This window comes from Leptosomus discolor, chromosome 3 (assembly GCF_034619465.1).
Source record: "Leptosomus discolor isolate bLepDis1 chromosome 3, bLepDis1.hap2, whole genome shotgun sequence".
In the NCBI taxonomy this organism is placed as follows: domain Eukaryota; kingdom Metazoa; phylum Chordata; class Aves; order Leptosomiformes; family Leptosomidae; genus Leptosomus; species Leptosomus discolor.
In genome coordinates, this window is record NC_141393.1 from 66,642,448 (window position 1) to 66,664,220 (window position 21,773).

General features: G+C 39.4%; 1 protein-coding gene across 3 annotated transcripts in view; it reads right to left on the reverse strand.

The window, feature by feature from the left end:
• The window catches only part of RGL1 (ral guanine nucleotide dissociation stimulator like 1), an 81,848-nt gene that overhangs the window by 36,023 nt on the left and 24,052 nt on the right, over positions 1 to 21,773 (reverse strand). For all 3 annotated transcript variants that reach the window (XM_086462338.1, XM_086462337.1, XM_086462336.1), the window contains exons 3-4: positions 16,428 to 16,636; positions 4,859 to 4,936 (exon numbers count right to left, since the gene is read on the reverse strand). In XM_086462338.1, coding sequence (XP_086318464.1) covers positions 4,859 to 4,936; positions 16,428 to 16,636 — 287 coding nt within the window. The remainder of the gene's footprint in view (positions 1 to 4,858; positions 4,937 to 16,427; positions 16,637 to 21,773) is intronic.

Consider the following 21,773-nt stretch of genomic DNA (forward strand, 5'->3'; position numbering starts at 1 on the left):
AGTTACCTCTTTAAATTAATGGAGTCTGTGGTTTGGGTATAGTTGTCTGCCAGTAGTGGATTGCCCGGAGATCAAAATTAACACCATCTTTCAGTAGGGGGAGGGAAATAGGGCACAAGTTATTTCACAGATCATTCTGCATAGAAAACTCATCCTTTTAACAGTGAGTTAACTTTTAACTGAGGAACTCTCCTGCTCTGAATAGAGATCACAGTGATCAGGTCGTATCACTAAAAGCATTGTTTCTAACTATCTTGTAGGCAATACACACAACCATTTCAAGAGGCCTGAAGACCTCAAACAGCATTAGTTGCTTGGCATGCTGATCCCCTTCCCAGAATATGTAAAGCTGCTTGAGAACTCTTGGACGTGACTATCTCATTTAAGTTTCCCATGACTCCTGACTGGTAAAGCGTGTAGAGTCTTCACATCAGACACAAGCAAGAGAAAGTACTTTATTTCTTTTTGCTCTACTTACTTTCCTCACTTGCTTTTTGTCAGGCGACATACGCCAAACCACACATTTGAACTATACAACCTCACTTAAAAAGAAAAAACATAATTGAATTACAGTACAAATTCTCTACAGTTCATGTAAGGTGTACTGTCATATGGACCTCTCTAATTCCTATTGCTACTCATCATGTTGACAATTTTTATTTGTGTTTAACGTATGTATGGTTTTATCCTGAATTGTCACATGTCTTGGTTTGTTATATCTACTGTTTTCTTTCCAAAAGTCAACGGAAGTCCTAAGCTAAAAACATGCAGTGAACACAGAGAACTCTGAAGACAATGACAACGTAACTAAGATGAGGAGGCAACTCTGTCACACCTTGACACAAAAACATGCAGAAGTGAGAAACAGCTCAAGGCAATCTTGTTTATACAATGCAAGGAAGAGTAAAAATAATTGCTTATAGGAGGAGATAGAGGGTCAAGTAAGTTACTCCTTACAAGTCTCTCTTATCAGACAATTAAGAGAGGCATGGCATCATATTTCTGGAAACACAGGCTGAAGTTCACCTCACTCAGACATTTGACTGGAATATCTGACCTTTTCTGGACTTTATTCTTCTCTTACTTGCAATCATGAACTTTCTGACTGACTGAAAGTAGTGAGAACTGTGGCAAGCAAGCTACTGAACATGAAAAGCTAAGGTGGGTCCTTATACTAAAAATAAAATAAAATAAAAACTTAGAGTCATGCATGAGAGGTTTTCTTAAGCTCACAAAATTTTTGATGGTGTTCAGAGCTTATTCACAGCTCTAAAGTCCAAACTGTCTGTATTTTTTGAGTTACAGAATTACAGTGCCTTTTTTGAAACTATATTACTGAATGCAGTTTTAAAGAAAAGGGCAATAATAACAAAAAGACTGAAAGACATTTTGAATTAGATGTAATTAAGTTGGATCCCTGTTGAAAAATACAAATTTTTTTACCATTCCAGCAGCCCAAAAATGTTAGGAATGATGTTTAAGTGAAGAGGAGAAAATCCCCTTGGCAGAATGGATCCTTAGAAGGCCTGTTTCCGAACATAGCTGAAGTGAGCTTGGGTCAGTCACGACTACATGTCACTGCAACAAGTGAGAGAAGTAACTGCTGGCTCAGACCCAGAATTTGGAAACACAAGGGCAGGTTTATAGCTCCCACAAGTCTCTCAAACGAGCCTGTGCCACAAATGCGTTCAAGCCCTAGCATAGGACTTGCAGGTTCTGAGTTACATAACATTGGATGCAATGCTAAAATAATAACAACTTTTTAAAATTACGTACATTGGACATTTTCCTTCTCAAAATATATCACAACTTCACACTACAAGTACAAAAAGCACAAAGACTTTCAACATAGACAGCAGTAACGTATGGGCTTACAGTACACCATGTATGACACTATTCCTCCCATACGTACCTAAGATTTTGCAAAAACCCCTCTCTTCTTTAAAGCTCCATGAGATATTTAAAGTCATAAATTCTTCTCCTGCAGCTGTTTTTAACTTCTGGTTTTGACTTTTGTGTCAAACCCATGGAAATGCTTTAAATTGCATCTCCATTTCTAATGCCCCAAATGGATTTTTAAGGCGTCTGAACTGTCACAACATGAGTCTGATGAATGCAGATCTCTGGCCACAGACCACAAGCTTCCCCCACATGATATTTTTCCTCTGAGAAATACAGAGTTAATGGTAAGAAATAACAGGGCTTTACTACTTCTTCCTCTTATTTCTCCAAGTCATATAAAACTGAGAGCACAATTATACCATGTTTCTGTTCTATGAGAAAAGAGGGCAAATGCAATTATATTGGAATCATCCCAGGCAAGAGAAAACTTGAACTACTAGAACTACATGTTTCACAACAGGACTACAAAGCCAACCTCTTTTCCAGATATCATTAATCATATCTAAGAGACAAGTAGCCAAAGCAACTGAGAGCAATGGAAACTTTTAAGGCAGGAAAGTGAATTCACATTTATACAGGATCTGTTAAAACACGTACACCTGACAAATTACTTTCTTGACAACTTCATTGTTGAGCTTTCTATAAATAAGTAGTTGAGTAACAGGTATCAAATTCAGACACAAAAGATATCTTACAAGGGCCAAAGGATCAAAATCAGCTGTGCCGACTATATTAATGAAAATTATGTCAGATAAACTCATCAGAAGTTGTGCTACCACAGGAACAGAACCACAGACTCCATCTGCTTGTCAGTTCCTGGCTGTGCAAAGGTGTTACATGATGATAATATGCCAAGAGGAAAGACAGCATTGATGCAGCAGGAAGCAACTAGGCAGGGGGTATATGATACACTATGTGTATGTCAGTAGGAAAACAATGCTATTTAAAAAACAAACAACAACAACAACAAAAACCAACAAAAAACCCCAAACATGCTCCTACTAAATGCTATTTCACTTGCATGCTCACCTGCAGGCATAGGAAAATACTGATGCATTTTGCTCAAAGCCCAAGTGACGCTAACATCAATATCACTTTCACCCCTTTTCTCTCCATCTCATAATCAAGCTCTGTTGAGTCCATGAAAAGGCAGTTGGGGGATTAAGCCCAACATGATTTACACTGGTAAATAAAAACCCCAGTGTAAATCCTTAAACTATTTCGCTGGAAGCATACTGCTTTAGCTCATATTTTATGGCTGGACTAACTGAGATAAGGGGACAAATGGTTTGCCCAAAGCTGGAAGAGACCCTAGAGCTCATTTTGGAGGGAATGTGGGAACCCTCTGGCTGCCTGTTACTGCCTCTATGCACTACATAATGCTGTCTTCTTGGTGCTCATGACCAAGTTTTAACTACCAGCTGTTCTTTGATGAGTTTTCATGGCAAAACAGGAGGAAAATATTGATAGCTCTCTGTTACATCAGCCAGGAAAGAATTGGAGAATTGAGCTCCCATGTCGAGTCTCATGGGGCAAGTGGAATGGCCCAAATCATCAGAGCTTGTAACTTTCTGTCCTTGCTAAGTGCTAACAAAAAATAAAGTAACAAGCGGTAACATTGTTTCTAACTAAAGCCTTTGAGAATCCTGTACCATTTATAGACATTAATTAAGCTCTACATTTCTTCTGCAGTCAAGCAAGCATAATTCATCGTGTTTTCAGAGGCAGCTACTGAAACGCTCACAGCCAAGGAGCTTTTACCGATTTATCTCTAGTGGTTAAACAAAACAGTTTCCACATGGATGACAGAAAGCAATCCCACTGTCTAACGACTCCATTCAGACAATGGAAGATAGGAAGGTGTTCAGTATGTTAATGACACATTTCTGGACTGGGGATATTTGAACCATTTTAAGTCAGACTTGAAACCCCCCTATCTCGACATACAAGCCATCAGAAAAGCATGCAGGCAAGCAGTGGGAAGACCAGGCCTGATATTGTAGAATAGAATGTGATTTGAATCAACAGTCTGCCTGAGTCTCAGGAACAAAAACACTGCAGCGTATTTCTCAGTCTTGACTGGACCGTGTATTTCATGATAGAAAAGTTCAACATTTTTCTTCCATCTCAAGACAAAAAGACACTAAAGGCTGCTTCTTCAATTACACCTTGAGAAATCAGTACACTGATAAAAATATTTAAGATTTTATTAATTAGTGGAAGCTGAGATAAATTCATAGAAAAACAATCTTCAGTAATGCTGACAAGAATCAAGCATCTTCATACTGTAACCATATATAATGATGTAGCTACTTTTACTGCCACAATGCAAACCATAGATCATATAGATGTCAAAGTACAAATGCTGATGACCTAAGGCACATTTTACACCCAGTGTCTAAAAATATAATGCAGTTTCATATGATCCTAGGAGGATAACCAAACCACTTTTTTCCCATCCAAACTGCATTTCAAAACAGCTTTTCTATTTATCTTGCAAACTGGGATGCCTTCAGAATTTAAATTTCACTCTAAAAGCAACACTGTAAATCACAGGGGCACTAACATACAAGATACATGCATACACGCATTGCCTGAAACAACCTCAGCTTTGGTCTGCAGACACTGTTGTAATGCACAATAAAATCATATGCAATGACCATTTACTGCTATAGATAAAGCACGGGAAACAAACACTCCCTGTTTCTTTAATCAACAAAATGTTGGCCTAGATGTGTTCATCTCATGTTTAACTCTAAGACAATTTACTTCCTTGATGGAAAGATCTCTGGGTTATATTACTGGATATGTTACAAGACAATTGATATTTGGCCTTTACGCAAGCTTGTTTAAAATCCTGTGAATTTTCAAAGGAAACAACAGCTGTGCTGCCCACATCCTCCCCCAATACTGAATCCTGATTAGGGCTCACTGTACAGTGGAAAACCACACTTACGTCCTGAGTACTGTTTTGGATTCGGAGGAGTTCTGGCTTCCAACTTCTTCACAGCTTAAGGTCTCCAGGTTTCCATACCTGAAAAGTGAGATGGGTGTTTAGAGGAATCTCTACTGAATAGAAGCAAAATCCCAAAGAGCATAATTCATACACATTTATAATAGAAACTAGGAAGTGTTTCTAGCTCAAACTACAAATATGGAATCTAACAGTTAGGCAAAATTAAGGAGCTTGAAGATTTTTTCATTTAGGAGGGAAAAAATCCTAAAGAGACAGTCAGGATCTTTCAGACTAATTTGTTCATTTATAAGCAGCAACCTGCACACAGGAGGAATCGACTAAAACAGTTTCTTTGCTCACAGCTCCAAGACCTTTTCTGCCCGTTTTCACTCCACCCTTTCCCGGAACCATATTCCAGTGTGGAATGAGGCTGTAACACAACAACTTTCTCCAATACAGCTTCTGTTTCTCTAGTATTTGTCATTCCTTCTAACTGCAAGCATGATTTCACATGAAGTTTTCTAGGTGGCAAGTGCCCACTTGTGCCAAAGCTACTGAAGTTGTCATGAGTGGGAATGGCCCATGGTGCTGTGAAAATGCCACTGGGAAAGGAGGAAACCATGGGCACAACTCCTAACAGCACAAAGCAAAATCTCTTACCTACACAGGCAGTGCATGTGCCTTGAAGGCAGGATTATACACTTCATTTTCAACGGGAGTGTCCATTGTTTCAGATACACAGCTCCATAAAGAATTTCATGGTTCCCTACAGGTGGACAACTACTCACAGTCCAGAATAAGGCAAACTGATTTCACACATTCTGTGCTCAACTAATTGTGTCAGGCACATGTAATTAATCCAAATATTTAGGAGAACAAGTGCATCTTTAAGTGTTTGTGCTACAACATCTTAGTAACATCAGATAGAGAAAAAATAGTGGGCTATCAGTTTGTGTTCAGAAGGTTTATGTCAAAACTGTAACAAATTAATCCAAAATGTTTCAAAGGATAAAACTTAGAGGCGGTAGGTTTATGTTGCTCTAAAGTTTCAGTCTAAGGCTTCATATGTAAGAATCCTAGATCTGTACAGAAAGTCAACTAATGTAGCTAAATCCAAGCTCACTCTCACTAGCAGTTCTGCTAGATTGTAAAGAACATGTTCTAGCATTACAATCCACCACGCTCATATTGATATTCTGCACTCCCATGGCTCACAATCTCAGAACTCCACAATACTTTGAAATTACAACTTGAGTTTCAACAATCTTACAACAAGGGCTTAATGTTGGACAATTCCACTGTGGATAGGGGAGCTAAGGCAGAGAGAGATCAAGGGTTTGCATACATTCCAGTGCACTGCAAAGTAAACCCAAACTAATAAAGGCAAACAACTAATCCCTCTGATAGGAGCAGCATAGCCACAGTCATAAGCGGGTCAGCTTGGGCTTACTTAGCCTTGAGAGTGCTAAGACCATTTGCATTATCTGAACAGCTCATTTAAAACCAGATCTTGCATCTCCAACTGCATTGCAGGTAGTCATAACAAAAAATTATTTGCTCCAGTTGTTACCACATATCTGTGACAAAGCTGAGAACAACATGATGACTGCTTGACCCCAGTAGCTTAGTCTGTCCAATACACTGTCTCTCATTCAACCTAAGTTCCCACATCGGTGGTGAAGACTTGGGAAATCTCAGCATTTTATCTGTTCAGAAAAAAATGGCATAACAGAGCCATAAAAAATTGCAAACTTATGTTTTAAAGGGCCCAAATTCTTCTCAATTATCCTATAACAGTCCTGCTGGTCCTATAAGACAGCAGAAGTATGCAAGTAGGTTTTAAGGACTTCTTAAAATGGAAAGAGTCCTTAGAGGTACATACAGGATAACTCATTTTGCCATTGCAATTTCACAGAGCTAATCCAAATATCTAAAGAAAAATATCCTTAGCTAAACTGACAATGGGGTAACACTCCACTTCTAAAATCATGCTGAACAACACCTCAATCCCTCCGTGGTCACAGTGAATGACAACAGAAGCATTCACAGAGGAACCACTGCTTGGTACAAGAATGGCTGTCAATCTTGTTCAGAAATTTTTTGGTGCATCAATAGCCTCTGTGCTTTCTCCTGTATTCTCTGAAGCAATTTCACACCCTGCCTATGGTCCTTTTATTGGGATCAACACTACTGAAGCTGTAAAATTGAATAGATACCTTCTTTCTGACTCTGGCTGTGCCTGAATTCACCACTTAATCCTACCTGGCCTCTCCCAGCTCTCAGTCATACCCTAAATGCTCATTACTAGTGTTTGCAATTCAAAGTGACGCAATTAACTGTTTGAGATACTTCCCATTGCTTTACTGCAAGGATGGACTACATCAGAGGAGCCTTAGGAACAATACTTCCAACACTTTGCTAAGCTGAAGTGTAAAGTTTAACCTATTTTTATTAGATTTAACTATACTGGTTTCAATATTTGCTCTTGCAGATCTGTAGATTGTCCTGCATTTCCAAATATTATAACACTGCGTAACATACCATCTTACCAAGACACAAAAAGAGCATAAAGGGAATATTTAAAGAACTATGCTGACGCCTTCTCAGTGGAGATCTCCCAGGTCCGAATCGAGACATGCTGCTGATAGAATGTACATTACACACTATGACGGCTGCTCCTGTCCTGTTGTTAAAGGGAGAGGATTTCACTCTCCACTGCCATCTGCTAGGTAAGATGACTAAAACACATCTTAGCTAATAGACAAAAGAGATTTTTCCTCCTGCTGGGAGAAATATGCAAAGAAAGCTTCAGTTTTTGAATAACAATTAAATTTTTATATTAATTTTTCAAAACTTGCCACTAATTCTTAGACCAAAATTTATTGAGATGACTTGCAGTGTCATTATCCTAGTATTGTATGAAATATATGTATTTGCAGAACATTAGGCATTTGCATTTCTATCCCACGAAAGACATACATGCTGATTTTTATAATATAAATCCATAACACAGTAATAATAAGCAGATAATTTTCTGTACAAAACTGGAGACATATATAACGCTTCGTTATATTGCCAGATGTAAACCTCTGCCTATCTCTCAACACAAGAGCTCTGCATGAATAACAGGTCATTAAATACGGGTTAGGAGGAGTTAATGACACATCTGATGTAAAGAATAGTGTTTCTGCAGACTTCCACTGCTCTGTTCTCACCAGCTCCTGGACAAAGAGCCATTCACTACCCAGCCTTGTATGAATGCTTTGCATACAAAGAGAGACATGAGAAACAAAAGGATCCTGCAGCCCACAGAACTTTTCAGCCTTGCCTGGCATTCGAAAAGTTATAGACTCCACTCAAAGGGACCGACTAAGCAAATGAAACTAGAATGTAATGGCTAGTACTGAATATTTAATACCGAAAAAGAGAGTAGTAAATGCACCCCTGCATCTCTGTTAAGAAGGGAAGGGAAGAAGGAGGAGGAAAACACCCTCTGAATAACTCAGAAATAGTAAGGAAAGGTAGCTCTTTGCAAAAGCCCAAAACAAAGCCCTAAAAAAGGCTTGTAAGCATTGAAACAAGCGACCTGGAAGCACAGATACTCAACAAGAACCATAAGGTGTTTTGAATTATACACACATAGAATCATGGAAACGAAATTGCTTCTTTAGCTGAGTAGATAAACCACCTGGTACACAAGAAAGCAACAGAGGAAAGAATAGATGCTACAGCCGTAACAGTGGGCCAAATGCCATATAAAGCTACTCTCCTAAAATGTGGCGCTCCACTACCAAAGGACCTATTCCTTCAATGTCCCCACCCCCTCTACCTTCATTTTCCTCTCCGTTGTCTTCCACTGAGCTATCCTCCAGCAAAAGGAATGAACTGAAAATGTAAAACTAACTTGCTATTTGCTGTCATTATCCAGCTCTAGCTCTCCCATCAAACAGTATCCATTCCCATCTCTGTAAACTACTTGACATAGGGACTGGTTACTACTTTACCTGGGATGGTGCTAAGCACAGCGTGGCCCTGCTTTTAAGCGCCATTGCAAGGAACACAATTACCAGGACAAAATAATACATGTAAGAGAGGAACTTGGCCGTGTTCTGCTCTCATCTGGACAACTAAACATCTTTGGCTTCCGTCACACTTATAAGTGGTTAATTCCACAGCGCACTCAGCAGCACTGGGATACCAAAGGATCTCTGTGGAGGCATCATGCAAGGGTAACAGCCTGCCCTGCTGTGTCCCCACACCCGGGGGCAGGAAGAGGTGGTCTCCTTTTCCTCTCTCCAGGAACTTCCATCAAGTGTTTTTACAGCAAAACGTCAACATGATTTTTTCTTTCAGATCTCCCTACCCACTTCTACCAAAGAAAGAGAAAATATCAGAACATACAGTGTTAAAGACTTGGCAGGTTTTCAAAGCTGTCTGCCGCATTTAGATGCCAAACTTCCATGAATACTAAAGGGATGCAATGTCTGATTACTCTTAAATAGCTTTGAAAATACAAGTCATCCCCCTCACTTTTCAACATACCAGCTTATGTCCAAGATTTTGTTCAGTTTGTTTCCTACTCTATGCTAAAAGAAAATCTTTATAGGCTGAACTCAGCCAAGCGAATGAATAGGGCTCCAGTCTCAAATTTAATAAAAAGCAAAAGCTTAATTTGAAGACTGGAGAAAAACAAACAAACAAACGAACAAACCAACCAAACAAACAAACAAAAAAAACCCAAACCACAGAACAGATTTATTCACAACCTCCAAGATGTGTTAAAAGTTACTGAGAGAGCAAATAACACATCTCTGATTTTACTAAAGACAGAAGTTATCAAAGGGGCCATTTAAAGTCCATTTACAAGAAGTAGCATAGCACTAAAAATCCAATCAGTATCTCCTGACTGAAATACGGGAAACCGCTTTAGTCTTAAAACATTCCAAATTATACATTAACAATTTAAACCTTTTCATATGCCTTGCCTGATATTCTGTGTGACTCCACTCACTGCACTGGATGTATCGTAGGGCAGCAACTGCCTTTAGAAATGTTGCTGTCTGTCCCACGGGTTTGTGTGTTTCTGTGATGACAATACCAGCACAGACTGTGGGAGTCAAAAACACCACAAGGACTAGCACCATGCAACTGTGCAATTCCTGCTGTGACATAACCAAAGCCATGTGTGTTTGGCTTTGGGAGGACTTCCTCCCGCTTTCCGATGTCATGTGAAGAGAAGCAAAGGCAGTGTAAGCAACATGCGTGTCCTCCTACCACACTGGGAGAGAGAGAAAACTATCAGCTCCTCTGCAGCCATGCAGGAAATGAAGATTACAGTGTGTAGCCCAGAAAGGCCTCCTCGGAGCTACCAACGGCTGCAGAGCCTCACACACTCACAGGGCAGTTCACAGGTTATTTTAACAGAGTAAGGTCCAAGCAGGGAGAAAGGTTTTGCCCAGAAGATTTCACAAAACCTCACCACAGCTCAGACTGATTTAACAAAAGCACCCAATATTCTGAATTATTCAAACATTTTAAAAGTTTGGGTTTTTTCTGCCTTGACACTTCAGTTTCTCTTAAGTACAGCATCTGCTTTTTTATTTGCCTCTGTCACTCAGGTACCTGCATCTCACCTTTTTTGGACAGAATAAAAGTTTTATGTCACAATTCAGTTAATGCTTGCACTGGTTGAACAGGATACTCTGCAGACAACATCAAATGACCAACAGGTATCCCCCACACTTAGGGTATATCTAGATTTCCCAGGACACTTTTCCAAGAGTCTCAGGACTCTCTTTGTCTAACCTGAATTTGTGTGTCTCTAACGCGTACATGAGACAATTCTGCAGCACTCACAGTGAGAGGTGTATCCACAGCAAATCCACATAAACTGAATGCCCTGGACTTAAGGGCAACCCAGCTTACACACATAAATTCTGGAGAAGGTTGTCAATGTGTATATTCTTACAAAAAACAGGTCCTACAACTGGGAGATGCAGATGCTGTTCCCTCCTAATTTATGCCAAGGAGCTGCTCACCCATAAAAAGTGGGAAGGGCCTTCTTTGATCTGGCAACATCACTGTTCTCCCTTGCACCAAACAACAAGAGCACAGCATTGCCATTCATGATCGTTCCCTTACTCCACAATCCTGCTCTATCACCAAGAACAAGTAACAGGTCTCAAGCTCTTCACATGAAACTAAAATTGACAATTGATGCCAAAATCATAACTGCCTTTTTAAGATATTTCCCTTCTCATTACTTTTTTTTTCACTTCACTTGAAAACAGAATACAAGTACTTGTAAAACACAGATTATGCACTGACAGCCACTTCAATATCTGTACTGCTGTTATTATTACAAGTATCACTAACAAGAACGTTGCAAAAATGCAGACTCTTTGCTACTTATTCTACACTAATGTACAGATGAAAACTAAGCTTGTTAAATTCAATTACTGTTCATTCCTTTATTTTTCCTTATAACATCTGCTTTTCTTCACAAGTCCATATTCCACACCTGCATGTAATTCATTATAACTTTTACAGCTTAAGTTTCATCTATATTTTGTCCCAAGCCATAAGATTCTAGATTATTCATGATATTGAAAAAGCCAAGAGAAACATCCATGGATTCTTAAACACTACACTCCTAAGATTTGTGAGAGGGGAAGGAAGTGGTGACCTCCTAGGATTTCCTGTGGATTCTATCATTTATTATAAAAGGCTGGGGATAATGTTGACAAGCTCAGGCAGCCTACGTGCCCTTCCTCTGAAGGAGACGTTATAACTTGCTCTGAGAGGTACACAAGCCAGTGAGGTCAGAATTGGGCTCAGAAAAGTTCTGTTCTATGGAGACTTTCCCCCTGTGCTTTCTTGTCCTCTTCTGACATGTTCACCTCTTTAAAGCAGCATCAGAGGAGGGGGGCACGGTGTCTTGGTTTGAAAGACAGGTGTCTGCGGAGGAAGGCAGGAGCCTCCCTTGAAATGGAAAGTGCAACCCCCTTCCCTCCAAATTATTATAATTTTGAAATTAACGGGCCTTCAGGCAAAGATATGGGGAATAGGAATAACAGTTCTTTACTAATATATATATATATATATATATATATATAACACAAGGCAGGGAAAAACAAACAACCCACTGGTTTACACTGACAGAGTCAGGAATACAACCTGACACCCTGTTAGGGTGGCAGTAGCAGTCCAATAAGATGCTGGCTGCAGTCCTCCTGAAGGGATGGATGTAGTTCTGTTGAAGCAGCGATCAGGTAAAAGGGTCTGGTCTTCCTCCGAAGGTCCAGTGGTAGGTAGGTAGCTCTTGTCCTCTGGAACTCCAGTGGGGGGAAAAATCTCCTCTGGGAATCCAGTGGAAGTAGGCTGCTAAGATGTTCGAGATCTCAGTTTTTATTTAGCATGGACTGCTTGGCTCCTTCCCCCCTGGGCGGAGCATCTCACAATGGGATGGGGAGTCGTGAGGCAGTTCCTTGATGGGCCATTAACAGGAGATAGTCCAGAGGGGGGAGGCAGGGAGCACCGCCCCATCTGGTCTCAACACCTCCTGAAGATGGTAATAGAATACTTTTTTTTTTTCTTTTCGCACATTTTACACTGTAACCTAGGACACACGGCCAGTCTCGTTAGTCATGTATGGTCCTGAAGTGCTGCTGTTCTAAACAGCCTGACTACCCAAACTTACACAAGTCATTGCTATAAATATCATTGAGGCAATTTTTTTGAAGCAAAATTGCAGTATCTGAACTTCCTTATTCTCCTTTCCTGCCCTGAAAGCCAACCACAAGAGGATGTCCCTTCTTAAAGCACGGCTTCTAACAAGCCAGTATGTTACCAAAAACCATACCTGGAACAGGAGCTTGATCTCCTCAAGACCATAAGGATACAGCAGTGCACAAGTCTGGCCCAAGATCCTTCCCCTCAATCAGCAGCCAATAATATAGTGAATAACAAGACCATAGAAGAGGACACCTATTTTCCTGTTCATTCCTGTTTGAACGCTCAAATGAAATCCCTTATAAATATCGACTATGCACACATTTCAAAGCAGAGTTAGTCCTGTCTGCTCAGTTTCTTTTCCAATCAAGGCCGGTCTTTCCTCTGACACACTCCTGAGAAAATGCAAGAAAGACTTGTAAGTCAGACTTGCCACTTCTTTTGTGCTGCAATCCAACTGTAACATTACAGATGTAATTCCCAGATCTGAAAATATTAAAAGCTTAATTGCAGAGTTAACTGAGCTAAATTGTACCAGTTATACAATTTATAGAACCTTTATTGCATGGAGCTGGCATTTTCACAGGAGAAAGAGTTTAGGTGGCTCGTGACCAGAGAATAAGTAATTACTTTCTTCAGGCAGTTTTAAAACCCCTAACATTAATACCTACATTAAAGAAAACAAGACAGAAATAGAAACTAAAGCCCATGATGATGAACTTCATATAAAGATCTTGAGTTCTTCCCCTCTCAAATTCCTGATATTTGAGTATCTGATTTTATAACTTCAATGTTTCACTTATTTTGTATGTTTCTATTTTTAGGTTGCTATGATCCTTTTCGCTAGGGGAAAATATGGGAAGAAAACAGAACCGTTTATCTAGAGGACTCTACAAACTTCAGTGCAAAATCAAGATTCCCAAAAGTCTTTTTCATCAACTTTATAACAGTACAGCCTGACAAAGTTTGAACATTTTAATGGCTAGTGATGAAACACCACAAAACAATCAAAACCATAACAAAGCTAATTGACTGTAAGATGGACTGATGTTCTAATGGATTACTCCTTTGACCCCAACTCCGAGTTTGAAATGCTTCAATCCTCAGTTACAGAGAGATTTAATTGTTTCAGTAGTCACTGAAGGGCTGAACTGACAATTCTGGAGAGCTATGTCCCCTGTTAAGTAGCAAAGTGGGAGAAGCACGAGCACGCAGCTGAACATGCCTTCCCATGTCGCCGTTCACCCAGACCTCCAGCAGCACACACAGCTTGGTTTCTTGGGCAGAACCACCTGGAGAACGCATTGAATACAGCCAGGTGAGGTAACAAAGAGGAAAAGTTCCACACACCTCCACAAATCACCTCTCCCACACAAAGGTTATACATGCAAAGTCCTCTGTGCAGAAGCACACAGGAGTACAAAACAGCCCAACAGCTACAAGACCCCTTTCCTACCCCTGCCCAGGGGCTTTGCACCAACCAAAGAGCCAACACACCACCAAGGACCCAAGGCAGCCTCTCAGTAACAAGAACTTTTTGCCAAAAACATCACTTTGGTTATCACCTAGCTTAACAGATTTGATAGTAGATTCTAAACTTGCTTGTCAGATACATGGGATCTTTCATGATTTCACAAATTAAATAAGTGCAATGTATGAATTGCTCTTTGTATAACAGTCTTCTGTCTCCTAAGGACAGCAAAAACCAACCAGATATGGACATGTAAATATATGGATGCATAAAAAACCCAGGTTGAATTCCAAAACTGCCACAGTGAGTTAAATCCTTACTCTCTCTTTGCCTCAGTCTCCTCAGTATCTGCATCATAGTCTACTCCTCTTACTGTTTTTCTTTATCAGCCGTTGACAGTTGACTGTCTTCAGGGTGGGGGCTGTTGCAAACAATTCTAGGCATGTTTGTACAGTGATTTGTAAAATGAGGTCACAGTCTCAGGTGGGACATTTATTTGTACTACTGAAGTACCTCAGAAAGAGAAGAATAAGAATGGAAACCACTAAAAATCAAAACTATGTTGAACTGGGTGGGGAATGCACATAAAGATGCTTTCTGGGCATTTCAACAGGATATATGAATGTACTTCGAGATCTTAAGACAATTTAAGAGCCTTTAATTGAAAAGCAAGGTATGTATCATTTGGTTTAGAGCCACCTTTGACTGGCTGATTCACAGTATTTGAGCTACTCACAGGCTCTCATTGATTATAGAAAGAAATTTCCCCAGGTACACAACAATTACTACAGAAGAACCCTGAAGGAGCAGTCTGGCAAGCCACAAACACAGAGCAACAAAAACTACACTGTCAGGCGAATGATATTTAAAATAGCCATTTTGGGCAAAGCATCCTTGCAAAGGCTGTAATTTTATTTATTACAACTTTTTCTGTTAAAAATGTATCTTTAAAAAAAGTAAGTAAAATAAATTGTAAATGAAACATTACTGGCTGAAAGTGACAATGTATATGCATACAACTATGGGTTTCTCCTATAAATTTGTGTCTCTGGCAATTTACAGGCTTAGCAAGCAAGAGATTCTCATAGCACTGTCACTTGGCAAGTCAGCTCTTCTTTAAAGTTACTAGAATCCACGCTAACTTGGTGTCCTTTCATATTTTATTCTTCAAAAGGTATGCATGTCCAAAAAAGAATCCAAAACCGAGGGTATAGAAGGAATTACACCTTCAAAAGAAGGAATTCTTCAACAATTTTATATTCTTGTATATACACACTGTCAATTTTTATTGCTCCTCATGTTCCACGTCAGAATTGTTATGGACTGAGAGGTAAAGCTCAGAGTAGTAAATCTAACTGTACGGGGTCTGCTTCCCAGGATGGCTGCTCTTTCCTCATCTGACTTCTTACCTGGCTGTGAAGTTACTGCACTTGAGCAACCAAAGCTATTATTACAATCACAGCAGGTCTGGCAGCTAGGCATTTCAACATCCTTATTAAGCGAGCCACATAACATTCCTACAAAGCAAGTAGTATTATACTCCTTTTCAGATACAAAAGAAAAGCACAGATAACTTATCCGTGCCTTATTCCTTATCTATCTAGCAGAAGAGACAAAATTAAAACCTAGAAGTTCCTACGCTACTCCTCTGTTCTAATTACTATATGCCAGAATAACTGTCTCTGTACATAATTTGATTTTGAAAATGCAATAAATATTATATTCCCAAAATAAGGTCACCTCTGACCCAGTCATGTCTCAGAATTTAGGGTGAGAAAACTAATGTTGCAGGTTCTAACCATTTATACAGATCTAGCAGATGTGATTTAACAGTGTTACCATAAAAGCTATTCTTCTAACATTAAGCAGCTCTTGCGCTGTCTGCAAATATTTATGACTACATGTTCACGTGAAGTACTAGAAGGGGATGGTGAATTCTTTCTTGTGTTTGTACACCCATGTTTCAAATCAGCAGCCCCCAAACAGGAGAGTTAGGTCTGATAACATCAGTACCCAGCAAAACGCAGGAATCTATTCTAGATACAACTTCACAGCCCACACGTTCTGTTTTTTTTGCGGGGGGAAAGTTACATTAATTTTCTTGTGTTGGTCCCAGTTTGGTTCCCTAGCAGTCAGATACGGGACACTTTCCCTATCTGGTGACTATGCTTTAACGAGACTTAAGATGTGGGCAGCATGCATTTACACATTTTAGGTTTGTGCTGAAATCCTGACTTTCATGGTATTCTTGTCATCTGTCCATCAGGTTATTAAGTCCATGTCCACTAAAAATAGTGGAAGAAATTCCCAACGACATCCCCCATTACATAAACGATGGCTCAGTTTCCATTATATACTATCTCTTACCTGTCAAGGAGAAGTTCCAGTACTTCCTTAGTAGAAGCAAAGGCCCTGTATGTTGACAGAAAGATACTGATGTAGGTAAAATCATTATCTCCAAAAGCTGTCAGAAGGTTCTCAACAAGTTTCTCCAAAGTTCCAGCTTTTATAGTCCTGATCTTGCATGTTTCATACTGGCTGACAGTATGTTCTGGAGGTAACTGGTCCCCTTCAGCCTGCAAAGTTGAAACAAAACCAAAGCACAAAAATCAGACAGAGCCAGATCGCTGACACAGCTTTCACAATGAAACACAGATTAAATTACATCTTTTCACAGGAATAGTCCATCTTTAGTCACTAAATGGTTTTGTCCATTTTGGCTCTCCAAATACCAAATGCTGTATTGAATAATGGAGGTTTTTAGTAAGTTTACCTTTAAGATATTTCTCTGACATGCTCCACAAAATATTTATAGTCTGACTGCTATCAAGTTATCTAATGATCCTATCATATATTATTATCTAAAAGCAAATCCATTATCCCACAAAGAATAATATTACTGGAAGGAACAACAATAATTCAGTGCCTCACTTAACTTCTGAATAAACATGAAAACTGACCACAACTTTAGCATCAGTACTTGTAATTCCCTTGCTGAAAATACCAACTTTGGGTTGCCACACAGAACCCAAGGTCACAAACACATTTCAATGTGAAACATTTCACAATACGTTTACAAGGAAGGTGTCAAAGTAATCTTGCAAACATGCCATTAGAACATTTCAATTCTCTCTTACAGCTTCCGTTTGTCACAATATTCATCAACAAATCTAGGGTTTGGTGTTGGGTGTGTGTGTTTTTTATACAGCATTTGTTTTTAATGCTTACAGGCTGCTCTAAGTCTGAAATAACTAGAAATGTTCCCTTCAATTCTGCCACTATCTAGACGACAGTTCAGAAAATTATTTTTTTGGCTAGTTTAAATACTTATTTGTTAAGTGTGCACGATGAAAAGCTTTAAACAAGGGCTTATAAATAATAAACATCAACAAGAGCAATCTAACAGAAAATTTCTCTCTACCTTTTGAGTTGGCTATCTCTGGGAAGGACCGTTCAGACTACTAACATAACAAAGGCTGAACCCTATAGAGGCAGCATGGTGAAGTATACTGTTCCCCTTCCATTGCTGCTGTGTAACGGTGACTGAACCAAATGATTTACTGCATCCTCAGCTTGAGGAAAATATACTGTGACACACCTGCTCTTTTACCTTGATTGCAGCTACATGACATGCATAATCACTATTTAATCACTGTAATCACATATCACCAGCACTAATAAAACTCCAGTAACAAAAAAGTAATTTTCCTTGAGAGAAAGAAATGGCTTGAGCCCATTCCAAGCGTCTGCAACCGTGCGTGAAAACAAAAACCTCGTCAAAAATCCTCAGACATCACTATGATTTATAGAAATAAATTATTGGGAGGTTATCTGAATGAATGAAATATCTTTCTGAAGTATAGAGTTACTTTTATTCACATTTACTGAGTTTAGAAAGTAAAGCCTTGTACCTAGCTAGGATTAACAGCATTACGCAAAGGAAAAATCAGGAGATTGAGAAATATTTCAAGACTGAATAAAAACCCCTCACCTTAAATCTTTTTAGATTAGATTAAATATATCAGTACAAAAATACTACAGGAAATAAACTTTTACTGGGCATGAACACACAACAATCTAGCTTAGTCTTTGCATCATCAGTTCTCCTGCAATCTCAGGATAAAAACTAAGGAGTCAACACATTTTCATGGCAGCATTATTCCGCTGCAGATTTCCTCCTTGTATATGCACCCACAACAAGCTTTCAACTGGGACTGCTGATGGTTCTCTTCCAAATCACAGCCTTCCCCTCCTGGGTAACAGCCTCTGCTGTATCATGATACTAGATAGTAAGAGTACGTCATCAGGTCAGATTTCCCAGCCTTACAGTAATATTTTATAATTTAACAGCTCTTCTGGGTTTTAAATATTGAGTCAGTGTATATATAAATTGAGAGCTCCCTAAAGCAACAATACAATCCATATTTTGGGTTTCTCCATGGTTCCTTGACAATGCATCACAAATTCATCCTGACAAAACACCCAGGCACACAGCCAGTTTGACCAGAACTTTTGCTCCAGAAACTGTCTCCTAAGGTATGAGTTAGAAACAACAAGGTTAATGATATTCCAACATTAATGCAACACCTTGATACTAGACCGAGGACAGGAAGACAGCATGTTAATGACTTACTGTCACTATCAACTCTGGCTTGGTATACTGACAAAATAAAAAAAAAAATTATTATCTATTCATAAAATAATTAGGAATGGAAAACCCACTCGCTTTATATTTACATCACTATCTTCCACTGCCTTTGAATTAATTATAACAGATAGCCCTTTTTGTTTTAAACAATATAGATGTCCTTAATATTATTCTAAAGCTGTGCTACTCCTGCATGAGGACATCTCATTTCCTAGCTTAACGAGGTCCAACAAACTTCCGCCATCCCATTAAAATACAACTTGCTGTCTGTATTAAAAAAAACCAAACCAAACAACAGATTAGAATGGGAAAGAAAAAATAGGAATGACAGCAGTACCCCACAACGTTCTGGACTTTCTAACAAAAAGTGGGCCCAGGCACAGGGGTTTTGGCAGAAAAGTGCCTCTGTGTCTGGAAGAGCCAGGAGCATCTTGTAGGATCAAGACACAAGGACTTATCAACAGACTGTAAAGAGTATAGCCACAGTAGGTAAGCAGAGGTCCTAGGAAACTTGCAGCCACATCTCAATTGCAAAATGGTACCATTTCATATTGAGTTTAAGCCACTGAAAGAAGCCATTCCCAGAGCCACTTTTCTGCCCACCTGCTACACCAAACTGGGCTCAGAAAGCGATCCAGCCAAAACAGGGCCCTTCATTTCGCTTGGTGGGGTCAGGCCAGTTGTCCAACCTTGTTCACCCCACAGCTGCAGAAACACACAGGCTGACAGAGAGAAAATAAGCTTGGGTACAAGCTGCATACAATTTCTGGAAGCACCACAGGTTTACATCTGTTCAAATTACAGGCTGAGTAACTCGAGTCTTGTGTCATGAGCCCATTAATGTCTTAATAGACAAGGCAATGCACAGTACTACTGCACCAAACCCCACTGTTACCCCCAATGCAACACCACAGGGAATGAATGAGATTACACCAGAGTAACCTGTAAAATTTTGTTCCACCGATATTATGGCTGTTTTAAAGGTGTATAATTTGTTATATACCTGACTTAAAGGTGTACATAGAATTATATACACCACCAGTACAGAAACAGCTAAAAGGATATGTTGTTAGTACTGCTATATTATCTCCTCCATTCAAATTTTCCCTAAGCAATACTTGCTTGAAAAAAGGAAAAAAAAAATTTTACTGCTGACTTTTCATCTTGTGATTAAAATATACTTTTGAAAATAACTAGTTACACAACACAACCGCTTTCAAACAGGGAAGAAAGTCTGCACCACTGTATTTAACTCTTAATTTTGTATCCAGCAGATTGTCCCACTCATGATATATTGACTTAAGGCCATATTCTACTCTGTGTGTGTAAAAACCTCTCATTCACTGACATGACTCTGTAACAAACAAGAATCTGCTTCCAAGATTGATACACACAAAAAATTTTCTGTTAATTGCAATACTGCAACTTCCCCAAGACATCATGTTGGGAGAATGTTAAAAAAATCCAAACCAACAAACACCAAAAAAACCCAAAGCAAAACAAAAAAACAACCCCAAACCATGAAAATCTGAGTTTGTCAGCAAACATTAAACTGCTAGAAATAATTTTAAGACACTTCTAGAGACTATTTGTATTTGTATTATTTTAGCAATTCTGCCTGTAAGTTTAAAAGGAAAAAGGACTTGGCAGACGAGCTCAATAACAGACTTTCAGAACAAGACGCTGTGGGCTGAGTTAGCATACTAACAGGAAACTGCTCAATCTGGATTTAATCAAGAGGCCATCTCTTCACTGACATAACCAGGCTACCCAAAGGCAAAAGAGATTTTATGTTTGCTTTTGTGTTGTCTGCTCAGAGGAATACTGTATTTACTGCCATTAAAGGATGTTCCTAAAGCTCTTTGCAAATTTTGACAGGGGCACACAGTGATCACTGTTATGTGGCACCAATCAAACCCACCAGAAGTTCTGCAGTGCTTTGTGCATTGAAACAACAAAAACGTCTCTCTGGCTCCTTCCGTTCATCTCCTATCAACACATCCAGCAGCCTAACAAAGGTGCCAGACCCCAACATCTCAGGGCTTCAGTAAGACTTTCTTGGTCCTCTACAAGGCTAAAAATAAACACACATGACATTTTACAGTCTGATCTATTTTATGTTTTTTAAATAGTCTCACTTTGATATTTCAGGCAATGGATTATGGCCTTGATAATCTGCAAGTGTAACTGAAGAGCAGTTTCCTACCAGACAGACAGCATCTTTTTAAAGCAAATGTAGAAAGATTGAACTGAGGTATATTCTTGCTAGTCCTTATTTTTTGAGGTTGTATGGGTACTGATCTGGTGTAATTCTAACATCTTTACTAATCCTCTGCAATGCTGTACCTTCAGAGGGGCCCACTCTCTTTTAAGGAGATCATCTTACAGCTATACAGCATAAAACATTACCTACGTATACTGTTCTTGTGGAAACAGGAGAGCTTCATGCAGATTAAAAAATGTTCAAGCTGAAAAGTTCCTTCAAACACAAACCAACTCCAAAACCAGCTGCAGATGCTCAGTACTGAATGAGCTGTAATTCAGCTCCAAGCTGGTTACAATTAAGGTCCTGACCTTGCCCCGTACAGGCTGGCTCCTGAACCCACACACAATCTCACTGACTCACCAAGATAGCCACATGCACAATTGCAGGATGAAGAAACGATACGAGTATCAGTATAATATCCAACAGACCTCTTGTCTCTGCAATAGCCACCAATACAGGGCTTGAGTAAGCTGGTCCTAAGTTACAAGCAGCTTGTTATCAGCACAGCTTGTTACTAGGTGTGTAAAAGCAACCCTCCTTTACGAATCTGGTGAGACACCATGTGCAACCTTTGATATGACAATCTTCATTTCCTATCAGTCCTTCTCCACAAGAACTAGCCAAGATATGCTGATCTCTTGCCATTTTGCCTACTGACAGGAAAAAAAAAGCAAAAACTCCACATGCCCCAAAGTTGCCAGGGATTTCACACAGTTTGACAGTTAAAATATAGTTCTGGTTCTGGTTCATGGGCCAAACACCACCTGTTAACCTTCAATGGGATTATAAATTAATTATA